Source organism: Etheostoma spectabile, chromosome 1 (assembly GCF_008692095.1).
Source record: "Etheostoma spectabile isolate EspeVRDwgs_2016 chromosome 1, UIUC_Espe_1.0, whole genome shotgun sequence".
In the NCBI taxonomy this organism is placed as follows: domain Eukaryota; kingdom Metazoa; phylum Chordata; class Actinopteri; order Perciformes; family Percidae; genus Etheostoma; species Etheostoma spectabile.
In genome coordinates this window covers 31,363,029-31,377,182 of record NC_045733.1, presented here as the reverse complement: position 1 = coordinate 31,377,182, position 14,154 = coordinate 31,363,029, and the positions used below count along the sequence as shown (strand labels likewise).

At 41.1% G+C, this 14,154-nt stretch overlaps 2 protein-coding genes across 2 annotated transcripts in view; one reads left to right on the top strand and one right to left on the bottom strand.

The window, feature by feature from the left end:
• Positions 1-2,016, top strand: part of LOC116692701 (myoblast determination protein 1 homolog) — a 4,591-nt gene extending 2,575 nt beyond the window's left edge. The window contains exons 2-3 of the mRNA XM_032521188.1: positions 318-387; positions 1,473-2,016. Of these exons, the coding sequence (XP_032377079.1) occupies positions 318-387; positions 1,473-1,666 (264 nt within the window). The 3' untranslated portion in view covers positions 1,667-2,016. The remainder of the gene's footprint in view (positions 1-317; positions 388-1,472) is intronic.
• A 4,682-nt stretch (positions 2,017-6,698) lies between these two features.
• LOC116692389 (troponin T, fast skeletal muscle isoforms) overlaps positions 6,699-14,154 on the bottom strand; it is a 43,924-nt gene continuing 36,468 nt past the window's right edge. Inside the window, exons 11-17 of the mRNA XM_032520649.1 lie at positions 12,464-12,580; positions 12,188-12,265; positions 11,979-12,092; positions 11,763-11,872; positions 10,654-10,744; positions 9,022-9,062; positions 6,699-6,909 (exon numbers count right to left, since the gene is read on the bottom strand). Coding sequence (XP_032376540.1) covers positions 6,699-6,909; positions 9,022-9,062; positions 10,654-10,744; positions 11,763-11,872; positions 11,979-12,092; positions 12,188-12,265; positions 12,464-12,580 — 762 coding nt within the window. The remainder of the gene's footprint in view (positions 6,910-9,021; positions 9,063-10,653; positions 10,745-11,762; positions 11,873-11,978; positions 12,093-12,187; positions 12,266-12,463; positions 12,581-14,154) is intronic.

Sequence of the window (14,154 nt, the reverse complement as noted above, 5' to 3'; positions counted from 1 at the left end):
TAATTCATTTTACCTGAAAAACATTGTGGCATCCATGTTATTTTTTAGGCAGTTTGGTTGAAAGAAAGCCAAGTTCTGGATATTAAAAAATAAAAAAAATGGGTCAAATTGGACCTGAGGAAAACACAAGGGTTAAAGGCACACATGTGATGAAACTGATATTTCTCTTGTCGTTATAAATGTCAAAATTGCAACCAACTCTGCAGAACTAATACTGTTTCACAGACATTGTTCCTCTCCTCGAACACTGTGTTAACCATTTGATCAGTGATGTTAATTTATTGACTGATATCGACTTTATTGATCTGTTTGTCCAGATGGATTTCATCTCTCCGTGTTCAGCCAGAAGTGAGAACAGTGATGGATCCTACTGCAGCCACACAGACGGTCAGTTTCCCATTCAGTCCTATAATATAATATAATATAATTAATATGATTTCTACTTTATTAGGACTTCATTTGACCAGTTTCTATTTTAATAAGATGTTTTTCTGATGGGGATCTTCTGGGTCAAATTGACACTCTCGACACTTTTGGCCCATTTTTCAAATTTTTTGGCGCTATCTTTTTATTTTTTTTTATTTTTTTTATACACACATACACTTTTTTTCCACTACCATGCATAAACACCACTAACTCCAACTTACTACCACTATAGTTTTACACTTATTTTTGGAATTTACGGTCAATTCAACACCTCATTAATAGCAAATTATATCCAATTCTTGAGTTAAAGCAGCAGACATTAGGAATTATTTAGTCTACTATTAAAGAAATTACAATCCCAGAGGGGTCAGGATACTGTTTAGAAACATTTCAATTTTTTTTTATCAACTGTCACAAAATTGAAGAAAACACCCAAAATCCAATGAAAGTGGAGATCCGATCTTTTGTTGCAGGCGTAGTTGCGAAGCACATTGCATCTATGTTATTTTTGGGGTAATTAAAATTAAGTAATTACATTTTTTTTTTTTTAAAGAATGGGTCAAATGTGACCCAAAGACAACAATAGGGTTGAATAATAATAGTAATAGCTCCTTTGTGCTTCTTCAAAGCATTTGTTGGCTTCTTTATTAATAAAACAGATTTGACATGAACACACTGTAAATACTAAAAGTACCTTGCCTCTCATTTTAAAAAGGTCCAGCTTCAGTTCCACTCTTAACATGATATACCGTGTTGTCTCTTTAAACGTGTCTGCCTTCTCCTATGATGACTTCATGACTGCCCCTCCCCTCTCTAGTTAAAGTAACATCACAGATGTGTCCATTAATGTGATATTCAGTCATTTAATGCAACTTTCCTCTCATTTAATTTGACCAGTTTCAATACGCCCACTTTCTCCTGTGATATGCCTTTAAATATGAACATTACCGCTGTTTTATAAAAACCAGCAACTCACAAAAATAAGAAAAACTTACGATTTTTTGCCAACTGAGCAGAAACTGATTTTCCGTTTCTTTTCTTTGCAGATTCCAGCATGCGTAAACCGTCGCTCATTTCCAGTCTGGATTGTTTGTCCAGCATCGTAGAGCGGATCAGCACAGATCCAGCTGTGGCCCCCCCGGGCGACAGCGTGGTCCCCCGGGGCCCCGGGTCGCCCCAGACCAGCCCTGCAGGCTCCAGTTCTTCTGCTGAACCCAACAGTATCTACGAGCCACTCTGAACCCGAAAACGCTGAGGACTGTTATTTCACAAGAAGCCGGGACGGACTTGGTTTTTGGATTTTTCCTGAAGTTGGAGCTGGTTTTTCCAGCCTGAACAGACTGAAGCGTGACGCTGTGTGGGACGTTCACCAGCAGAAACAAAAAGACATTCTCCTGATTTCTGCTGCAGATACGATAACTGAGGACCATTTTGTACATCACACTCTCTCTCGCTCTCTCTCTCTCTCTCTCTCTCCCTCTCTCTCTTTCACACACACACACACACACACTCTCTCTCTTACTCTCTCTCTCACACACACACAAAAACACACTCTCCTCTCTATCCACACACACCTCTCTCTCTACTCTCTATTAAACCACACACACACACACTCCTCTCTACACACACCACACACACACACACACACACACACACACACACCCACACCCCACACCAAACAACACACAATTATCTAACACACACACACTCTCTTTCTCTCTCACACACACACACACACTCTCTGTCTCTCACACACAAACACATACACACTCTCTCTCTCACACACACACAAACATACACTCTCTCTCTCTCTCACACACACACACTCACTCCCTCACACACTCACTCTCTCTCACACAAATACACTCTCTCTCTCTCACTCACACATACAGCGATTGTTGTGTCATATATATATATTATTTATGAGTGAATGACATTTTAATAAAGAAATATTTATATTTAGTAAAATATTTGAATGGCTTTGATGTAGTATTTTATTAATGAGTCTATATTAAACTGAAATGCTTCATTCTTCTAAAGAAACAGCTGGCATTATGAGCTTCATGTATATTTGAGTCTTTTAGATCTTTTCCTCTTTTTGTTCCAAACATGCTAGACTTTTTTAAAGTCCAATATTGACTTGGCTTTTATTTTCTGGCCTCGGTTACTAACTTTGGGTTTATGAGCACTTTGATGATGAGCTGAACCAAAACAATGAGCTGAAAGACACTGAGGCGCTCTGGTTCATCACTATGACAACCTCTTTTAAACACTAGTGGTGGGATTCACTGGGCAACTCACGATGCAATCTGCGTAAATGTTCTGTTGTGGGTAGATGTAGATGATTGGTAAGAGGGGATATTTATTGTTGTTGAAGTACGGCCGATAAAGCAAAATAGTGTTACAAAATAAAAGGAAGTAAGGGAAGAATAAAAGTAATTGACATCAGAGTCATAAAACACAGTTTCCTAAAGACCTAAAGGCAAGTCATTTCTGAAGATATCCGACAGACTTACGTCCTACTCCCTCAGTTTTCCTCACGCTCTCTCCCAGAACTAATTCAACTGCGTACCTACAGTACATAGGCCTGAAGCCCGCCCCTAAAATTGGATCATACCAACTCCATGATGCAGGGGTGGCTCAGGTGACTAGACAGATTAAAAGGTTTGTTATTGTACTCACCTGTCATTCTGAGTGTCACGCGCCATGAAGGCCTCCTCCATCTGCTCTGGGTTCAGCTTCTCTGGTGTCTGTCCCACTGTAACCAGTCCACTTAGTCTCTCTGTCCCACTGTAACCAGTCCACTCAGCCTCTCTGTCCCCTGTACACATCCACTTCGTCTCTCTGTCCCCACTGGTAACCAGTCACTTAGTCCTCTCTGTCCCACTGTAACCAGTCCACTCAGCCTCTCTGTCCCACTGTAACCAGTCCACTTAGTCTCTCTGTCCCACTGTAACAAGTCCACTCAGCCTCCTCCAAGTCCACACTGTACCCGTCCACTCAGCTCTCGTCCCACTGTACCAGTCCACTGCAGTCTCTCTGTCCCACTGTAACCAGTCCACTTAGTCTCTCTGTCCCACTGTAACCAGTCCACTTAGTCTCTCGTCCCACTGTAACCAGTCCACTCAGCCTCCTGCCACTGTAACCGTCCCCCTTAGTCTCTCTGTCCCACTGTAACCAGTCCACTCAGTCTCTCTGTCCCCACTGTAAACCAGTCCCACTCATCCTCTCTGTCCCACTGTAACCGTCCACGTCACCTTCGATCCCACTGTAACCAGTCCACTCGCCTCTCGTCCCACTGTAACCAGTCCACTCAGTCTCTCTGTCCAGTAACCAGTCCACTCAGCCATCTTCCCACTGTAAGCTCCTCAGTCCTCTCTGTCCCACTGTAACCAGTCCACTTAGTCTCTCTGTCCCACTGTAACCAGTCCACTTAGTCTCTCTGTCCCACTGTAACCAGTCCACTTAGTCTCTCTGTCCCACTGTAACCAGTCCACTCAGTCTATCTGTCCCACTGTAATCAGTCCACTCAGTCTCTCTGTCCCACTGTAACCAGTCCACTTAGTCTCTCTGTCCCACTGTAACCAGTCCACTCAGCCTCTCTGTCTCACTGTAACCAGTCCACTTAGTCTCTCTGTCCCACTGTAACCAGTCCACTCAGCCTCTCTGTCCCACTGTAACCAGTCCACTCAGCCTCTCTGTCCCACTGTAACTAGTTCACTTAGTCTCTCTGTCCCACTGTAACCAGTCCACTCAGCCTCTCTGTCCCACTGTAACCAGTCCACTCAGCCTCTCTGTCCCACTGTAACCAGTCCACTCAGCCTCTCTGTCCCACTGTAACCAGTCCACTCAGCCTCTCTGTCCCACTGTAACCAGTCCACTCAGCCTCTCGATCCCACTGTAACCAGTCCACTCAGTCTCTCTGTCCCAGTGTAACCAGTCCACTTTGTCTCTCTCTCCCACTGTAACCAGTCCACTTAGTCTCTCTGTCCCAGTGTAACCAGTCCACTCAGTCCTCTCTGTCCCACTGTAACCAGTCCACTTAGTCTCTCTGTCCACTGTAACCAGTCCACTTAGTCTCTCTGTCCACTGTAACCAGTCCACTTAGTCTCTCTGTCCCAGTGTAACCAGTCCACTTAGTCTCTCTCTCCCACTGTAACCAGTCAACTCGGCCTCTTTTTTTTTTGGGTAATTACAGTTTTTCGCAGTCGCTTTGGTGCATTTCTTGGATCAAAAATGCAATTCTTGACACTACTTGTGCAAATTCCAAATCATCTAGTTCCTTGTGCACATCATTAAAGCCATTTCTTATTCATATGAACAAATTGCAATTGCTTTTGTACATATTGCAATTGATAATGTATATGTGTCAGCTTTGGTGTTTTGTCATGTTGCTCAAAATATAGTAGATGGTTCTTTGTTGAGTAGACTTACCCCTCAAAACATCTAGGCATTAGTTCCTTGCATAAGCCAATACATGCACAATTGTTGAACTATTTGCCATAAACTGTCAAGCATAGCTTTACACATTTCTATTAGACCTTTTGTACAAAAACGTGACTTGATGAATCATGCAGGTGAATAATCAACCAATAATCAACCAGTTGTCTAAATTGCTCAGAGAATTCTGACCACACCATCGGTCCCCTTGTGCCCGTGCCCCTCGGGGCGCCCATCCAGGGCGGTATGTTTTAACCCTAACTGACCCTAACCCTAACCCTGTCTCGGGGAGAGGAGCCAAGCAGGAGCGGAGGATACCTTTTATTTGAAGTTTTATGTTCCCGCTGTCCGACCTGTCCTGTGGTCCTTTGGCCCTGCTCTGAGCCTTCGGCCTTCTTTTAAACAGCTTTTTAGAACCAAACCAGGTCTTTTAAGGAGATTTTAAGTGTTTTACTCACACCGGGGGTTCCCTTGTCCCTTGTCCCCTAACCCAAACCCTGACCCTAACCCTAACCCTAACCCCCTAACCCTAACCCTAACCCCGAACCCGACCCGAACCATAACCCTAACCCTGAACCCCACCCGAAACCCGAACCCTAACCACCTAACCCTACCCCTAACCTAACCCTAACCAACCTAACCCCACCTAACCCTAAACCCAAACCACGAACCCAACCCCACCAAAAGAAACCCGAACCCTAACCTAACCCAACCCTACCCCTAACCCGAACCCTAACCCCGAACCCAACCTCCAAACCCGACCGACACCCTGACCATAAACCCGAACCCTAAACCCCTAACCCTAACCCTAACCCATAACCCTAACCCTGACCATAACCCCTAACCCCCTAACCCTAACCCCTAACCCTAACCCTAACCCCTAACCCTAACCCTAACCCTAACCTCTAACCCCTAACCACTAACCTTAGACATGTAGACAGACAGAAAGGTGTACAGACAAACAAACAGGTAAACAGACAATTGTACAGACAGACAGACAGGTCCACAGACAGACCGTTGTACAGACAGACAGACAAACAGATAGGTGAACAGACAGTTGTACAGACACACCAGCAGCTTCTTCTGTTCTACTCTCTCAGTCTATCAGGACCTCTTCATGTCCATCTGATTTTATTGTGATGCGACTTGAAATGTAGGGAAGTATATTATTACTAATAAGTAGCCTACAGGCAACATTTCAGATTTTATGAAAAATACTCAAGGTCGTGATTCCGGCCCACTCTAAAACTGAACTGCTTCTTTCTTGGCCCATGCTACCTTCTTTCACTACGTTGTAGGACATTTGGGCCAGTAACCTTTCCCGCCAAAAACATCACCTCTTTGGAAGAGATAATAAGGTTCTGAAAAATGTAATGGAAAACATTATAGAAGCAGACTGTTAATATGGAATACAATTAGGGTAAACAATAATAGGCTATATAACACAATTAAATATAATATAGGCTATTATTAGCCTATAGATCTATGTTTACAATTTAAAACTGGAAGAGGTTAGTCATAGTGATGTTCTTGGTTATTTTTCACATATTCATATGTTCAGATGTTAAACAAACAAACAAACTAGCCAATTTAACTGTAACTGTTTTATTGATTTTACCTGTTCATACACTGAAAACTAGTCAATTAAATCAAAGAACAAATCAAACACATTGATTGATTGATTGATACAAACTTAGATATGCAGACGGGAGGATCAATTCTTCTGGCATTTTTTATTGTCTGAATCTTTATTATTATTGTTTTTTTTTTTGCACAAAGACATTTTTAAAATTTCTTTATTAGAGCTAAATTCATCCAGAAAAAGATTTGACTCAATCAGATGTAAGACGTTCCAGGTGTCTATGGGGGGGGGGGGTCTGAGGCGCTGGTACCCGAGTAGAGGGGGGGGGGGGTCTGAGGGCGGGTACGAGTAGAGGGGGGGGGGGGGGGTCTGAGGCGCTGGTACCCGAGTAGAGGCACTTCCGGGGGGACTGGCCGTCTCGGACGCTCAGTCCGCGACGCGAGGCGGCTCCCTTCTTGCTGCTGCAAAGCGCAAAGGTGCAAAAAAAACAGAGTCAGATGTGTACAGAGATGCTTCGAAATTGAATATTATAGATGGTTTATGTTTCAAAAACAAAATAGGATAATAAGAGAGCACAGGAGCACAGGATGAGTTTACATAAAGCTGCATCGCCCTCTAGTGGCCAGACAAAGGCAACTACACACATTCATGGACCTACATTCTAGGAACATTGCATTATTTATTTAAATATGAAAGGTTACTAAAGTCAACTATAGATATTGTCTTCACTTCCGGGACCTCTCGTGTCCCTCGGGTCAAACTGACCTGGGATTTATTTGGGTTTTTTTAAATTTGAATATAATTTAATTTTTTTTAATAAAAAACATCATTTTTTTTTTGTTTAATTATTTATCTTTATTAATATTTTTATTACAAACACAATTCTGAATAAAATTTTAATTCATAAGTATTAACAAATATTGTCTTTATCTCAATTTCTAACAGTGAGATAACATCTATGTTCAGGGAATGCATCAGTCTCTACTAGCACACTATTAAACATGGAAGTGGGGTTAGTTTTTTGTCATAAGGTTATAATTCATGTTAAAAATCCACTATGGAAACAACATATTCAGAATAATGTTCTGAGTCAGGAATACATGTTTATCACAGGAAATAAGGAAATGACGTTGATTTTCAGGTAGAAAAAATTTAACTTGACCATTTTTTCTTCTTGTAAAAATTTGAAAAAGGTCAATTTGCACGGAATACCAAACAAGGGTTAAATATATATACATAAATACACATATATGTATATATTAGCAGTGCATTTGAGGCATATTTCTGACATATTTTGAGAAATCATATTGTAGTCTTATGATAGAATGATCTAAGTCTGTGTGGACACAAAACCTGTTAAAGTCAGTAAAAATACCTTGAAATACAAAATTGAGTCAATTTGACCTGAATACCATACAAGGGTTACACTTCCACACTACTATTGTCTACTACTACGTTTTACTCCACTACGTTATTTGATAACTTTAGTCACTAAAATATTTGAATGGCTTTGATGTAGCATTTTATTAATGGAGTCTATATTCAACTGAAATGCTTCATTTCAAACAATTCAAACAACTGGCATTATGAGCTTTGTGCATATTTGAGTCTTTTAGATCTTTTCCTCTTTTTGTTCCTAACATGCTAAACCTTTTTAATGTCCAATATTGACTTTGCTTTTGTTTTCTGGCCTCGGGTACTAACTTTGTCATTGGGTGGGTGTATAAGAGAAAAATTAAAAACATCCAAGTATATAAATACATATTATATTCAGTTGTGAAATGTAAAAAGCTTAGTGCTACTTAGGTAGCCTACAGATTTTAAGGTACTTCTACATTACCTGAGTATTTCCATTTTTATGCTACTCTACTAGTGTAGAATACCTTTTACATAATTTGATAGTCACTAGTAAAATTGTAGATTAAGGTCATTAACACTAAATTTTAAATTAATGTGTAAGTTATGATGTATTATTATTGGTTAAACTAGACAGCAATATATAAAAGGATTAAAATGAACTTGACCTTTACCAGCTGCAACATTAAAGTTGACATTAATGCATGAATAAATATTTGATAAGATAAGAAAAGATAAGAAAAACCTTTATTTGTCCTACAGTGGGGAAATAATATAATATAGCAATACATATTTTTATTTATAAATATACAACATGTATTATTTTGTATTGGGGCCATTCTACATTACTTTTGGTATTCAAAGTACATGCTGATACTGATACTTTTGGAATTTTATTTGAGTGAGATTGTAGCCTGTGGTTGACCATGCAGTAAATAAGGAAATATCTTACATCAGAATATGTATTAGTGTATCTTTTAGTTTTTATGAAATGCATTTTCTTTGTTTGCACTCTAGTATCAACATTACACTTAGTTTAAGTTTGGATGTCAAAGTTGGATTGTTTTGTCGTTTTTTTTCCAGTGTGAACATACTGTATGTGCACCCAAAGCCAGGATACAAATCTGGTGTGAGATGAGCTGTGATGCAGAGTTTCTTGCATTGACTCTGTGTCCTTTGTGGGTTTTTAAACACTGTGTTTATGTTGAGTGACTTACTGTTTCTGCAGCTCATCGATGCGGTTTCTGAGAGAGATTACCTGGAAGACAAATAGCTGTGTTTGAAGCAGATACACTCATCTGCATGGCTTCACAATTTTGAGATTCTCCGTTTAAAGCTGCAACATGCAACCTTTGCCAAATTGAATTGCCAACCATTGAACACAATACACACAGCATTTAGCTCCTTTCACACATGCACAGCAGCCAGGGTTCAAAATTAACTTTTTCGACCACCAGCCAAATGGCTAGTGAACGTTCAATTTTTACCAGCCACTCAACAGATAACCACTGTTTTTTTAGCTGGTGAGTGAAGCAAATCTGCCATCCATTTGCATATTCTACCAGCATTTGGCTAGTGGATGGTGCTAATTTTGAACCCTGACTGCAACCCTGAAGTTGTCTAGACATTACCCGGAGGAGCTGTGTGTGAGAAGGCAAATGTCCAAATCAGTTAGATGTCTCACATGTCTCACATTGTCAGACCTTCCTCCACAGCGCTGGATAGGAGGGTCTGGCGAGTCCACACAGCAGTCCGGGATGGGAGAAAAACGTGCTCTGGTTTATTGGCATTTCTTTAAACCAATCACAATCGTCATGGGCGGTGCTAAGCGCCGAGCTGAGCCACGGCGCCGCTGCAAAATAGTCTCGGGAAGGAACTTGTTTTGGTGAAACGTGTACGTTCAAAAGTTGTTTTTGTCGTGCAACAGAAAACTCAGACTGGACAGATAGTCTAGCTAGCTGTCTGGATTTACCCTGCAGAGATCTGAGGAGCAGGTAAAAAATCACCTGAAAAGAGTAACATCCAACAGAATTTTTGGCAGATCGAGATTTTACCCTGCCAGCTCCCTCGTACAAAGCCTGTGTAATCTACGACTGACGGATTGACCTCACGTGTGAATATAGCAGGTTGTTTGTCCGGAGAATTCCCAGTGAGCGAGTCCTATTGTGCAGCTGGGGTGAAACCAAAGGAACCAACCCTTCTTCTTTACCTTTAGGTGAACACTTTGTTTCAGGGTTTTTGCCTAACTGTAGAGACAACACGGTTTAGGAACTTCTGTCGGTAAGGGGCCGACATTGAAATCATCAGACATATTGAAGTGTGTGTGTGTGTGAGGTGTAATCTGCATCAAGTCTTGCGTCCTACACACTCTTTCCAGGCGCCACCCCTCACCTAAACCACACATTACATTACATTTAGCCTTTTGTTTATGAGGACAACATGGGGGTTAAGATTATTTTTTGGGGGCATTTTAGTCCTTTAATTCCACAGGATAGATGAATCCATGAAAGGGGAGAGAGAAGGGGAATGCCATGTAGCAAAGGGAAGTTGGAGTCGAACCCGCGGCCACTGTTTCGAAGAGTAAACCTCTATATATGCGCCCCTGTTCTACCAACTGAGCTAACCCGGCCACCAGTCTGATAAACTTGATACTACAAGCGTTTCTGGAGTTTTGACCTCCTCAGACTCTCCCCTCTGTATCCTGGAAGACGCTGACGTTGTGCCAGAAACCGAACTGTGCTTCTCCTGTACGCTGTGAGAGGATCAAACTCTCCGTCCCACCAGAGGACAAACGTCCAGGGAAAAACTGAAAAACTCACAGGGAGATTCCTCAAACATTCCTCACTGACCTCATATCTCTGTCTCTTTAGACTCTCACAGTGGTCGTATTTAATTGCCTCCAGGTTGTGCAGCCACTCCCACAGCTCCTTTGCCTTTTCCCTGAAAAACACAAACCAGGAACAAAACATTCACTAAAGCATATTTTGCAGCAACTGAAGACAAATACGTGTTGTTTCGTGCAAAAGAAAAAAACCTTATACCCTCATTTTAACCCTTAACGTACAACATAAACTTCTGGTTTTGGCCATGGATAGCAGTGTTTTCCCTAGAGGACTTTGGTGATTGTATTTGGCGGGGGGTGTAGGCGTCCTTCCTCTAGAAAATGCGCATTTTCAATAAAAACATTAAAAATAAATGCCATTTCCCAATATGTTTTTTTGTCTCTTTGTAGGATTTTGGTCATTTTTGTTCTCTTTGGGTTTGTTTGGGGTTTCTGTGGGCATTTGGCATCAGTCTGTGTCCCTTTGTGGTTTTGGACAGTTGTTATTTCCATATCTGTGTCCAGAACATTGGAAAAGCTAGAGCAGATGATAAATAAATAACACTCAAAAAGCTTGAAGACAAAACTTAAAGCTTATTAAAATTGGAATCATTGGATTGGATCATTGGATTGGATCGGACGGAGACCCCCGGTCTTTATCGATCGTCCGGTCCAAGTCCTGTGTTGTTTGACCCATCTCTGTGTCCTGTTTTCATGAGTTCCTGTTTTTTGAATTTTGACCATTGCCTGTTTTCCCAGATTTCCCTTTGCCTTTCGTTACCTAGACACTGTTGCTTGTGTTTATTAGCTTGCTAGTAAAACCATTGAAATCGTGGGTCCATTCTCTGTGTGCGTGATATCTGAAACGTATTCTCTTACTGTAGCCTAATGGAATGACTTCTCTATTAGCAAAACATTAATTGCAGCTACAATGTGACCTCCCTGTAATGAAAAGACCCTTACAACACCAAGTGTGGTAAAAACGCTACCGCTTTTGCCCAAAGCGGACGCTAAAATCAACAAACTGAAAGTTACACATAGCCACTTTAACAACAAATGTCTGCTGTAAAACAAAATGGAGCTGTCTACAGGTGGAAACCTGGGTTAAAGAGTGTAGACAGCCTCCTGTGAGTATACCTCAGTTTATCCTCACTGAAGCCGTCAACCTTCAGCGGTTTGCATCTCTCCGCCATGATCTTCTTCTTCTTTTCTCTTTCAGTCTGCTTCTTGCCTCTCTTCTGGTCAATCTAGAAAAAAAAGTCCAGTCGATTTAAAACTCCCACAGCTTCACGAGCACACACAAAAAACTAAAATTTGAAATCCCGACAACAGAAGAAAAGAAGTGAAAACTGCCTTCTGCAGATGGCTGCTGTAGCCCGATCCCATGCTGCTCAGCGCTATCTTCTTCTTGGCGTCATCCTCAGCCTTCCTGTGGGCGTCGGCGTCCTCCCTCTTCTGCCGCTCAGCCTGTGAAATTCATTAGAAAGTGATCTGTCAATGAGTTTGAACAGTTCATCTACCGGTGAACGAATCAAAAGAAGTTACAGATCAGGGCCACGTGCCTCCCGCCTGGCCTGCCGCTCTTTATCCTTCTCATCGCGAACCCTCTTCTGCTCGGCTCTCTCAGCGCGGCGCTTCTCCTGGGAACGCAAATCCAGACATAATGCTGCAAAGCTTTCGGCCACGTGCAGAAAATGAAAGCTTTAGTAGTCTAGGTTTATTTTCCACATATCTTCTGGTCTTTTGAACCACCATTAATGTGTTTTTTGGTAAAAAAAAAAACACCAGCAAGTCATCAAGTGCATTGTGCGTTGTATGTTTTTTGGGTAAAATCTCACAATTCTGTCTTTGAGCGCGATGAGCTCCTCCTCCTCCTTCTTCCTGCACTCAAAGTGAGCGTCGATCAGCGACTGCAGCTCATACAGGTCTTTGTTCTGACGTTTCTTGTGGATGTCCTGTGGGACGTAGACCGGAGACGGAAGTCAGAAGCAGGACAGAGGTTGGTGGCTCCAAATCTACACTAATTTAGTTGTACTAATTTATTGATTTTCTTTTTTCTTTAACCCTCCTGTTGTCCTCAGGTCAAATTTGACCCCTTTAAAAAATGTCTATATCTGGCTTATGGGTTTCTTTTTAACCAAATTACCACAACAAATGTATTGGATTCCTTACAACACTCTTTACAAATACAATTAATCACTTTCATTCCTGATGAAACACATCTGTACGATCCTCTGATCTTAATTATTAGTCCAAATAATTCACAATTTCTGCTTTTTTAACTCAAATATTAGGTATAATTCTATATCAATGAGGGTTATTTTTTTTTAAGTTTTTTTTTGGGGCATTTTAGGCCTTTAATTGATAGGACAGTTGATGATATGACAGGGGAGAGAGAGGGGGAGTGACATGCAGCAAAGGGCCGCAGGCTGGATTCGAACCCGGGCCGGCTGCGTCGAGGAGTAAACCTCTATACATGGGCACCCACTCTACCAACTGAGCTATCTGGGTGCCCAATGAGGGTTATTAACCATGAATTCCAAAAAGTACTGTAACACTAGTGGTAGTAGGGTAGTAAAAAAGTCTGAAAAAGGGACAAAAATGTCAATTTTTTGTTCGTTTTTGACCCGGGAGGACAACACAAGGGTTAAAAAGAAAGGTTGTCATACCAGCGTATTTCAATACAGACAATAAAACACACAACAACAAAGACTAAAATTTTAAATTGGTGAAACTTTGTCTGAAGTATCTTTTCAAAAGATGAATCAATGATTGAGTCTGATTGAGTCAATGAAAAGTCTGAAAAAGGGACGAAATTGTCAAATCTTTGTCCGTTTCTGAACCGGGAGGACAACACAAATTCATATTTGCAACGACAACCTGGACAAGACAAAATATAGGAGACAAGAGTTACACAGTAAACATGCAGAATACAGTGAAGAATCCACAAAAAAAATACAGATTAAATAAAGAGTCCATATACAGTTGCAAGGGGATGTCTAGGTGGTATGGCAGCAACACAATAGAAAATACACAGTCCAAGTAAAAGTACTCAGTGTAGTACAGAGTCTATGTACAGTTTGTGCAAATGGAATAGCGCAAAAGAGCATTAAACAATAGTAAATATATATAATATAATACACAGATAATGTGCCACCATGCAATGGATCAACAAGACAATAAAGCAAGGATGTTCAGTGCTGCATAAATGGAATGAGTTAACACACAAGAGCTCAGATAAGTGTTTCAATTATTAAGGTGTTTTTGTAATTTATTCCAGTTGTTGGCTAAGGAGCCCCCGAGGTGACATGGAGGGGAAACAAATAAAGGGAAACAAAATCACTGAACAATCACTTTTGTGAGATCTTGACTTTGTTTTGCAAGATATTTGACTTTGACGTGGAGAAGAAAAATTTGTAAAAAAAAAAGATCTCCTAGAAAAGCTACTAGCATCAAATCTTGCGACTTTCCGTAGAAAAGACAGAGACTCTCTGTAGAAAAGACAGAGACCTTCTGTAGAAAAGACAGA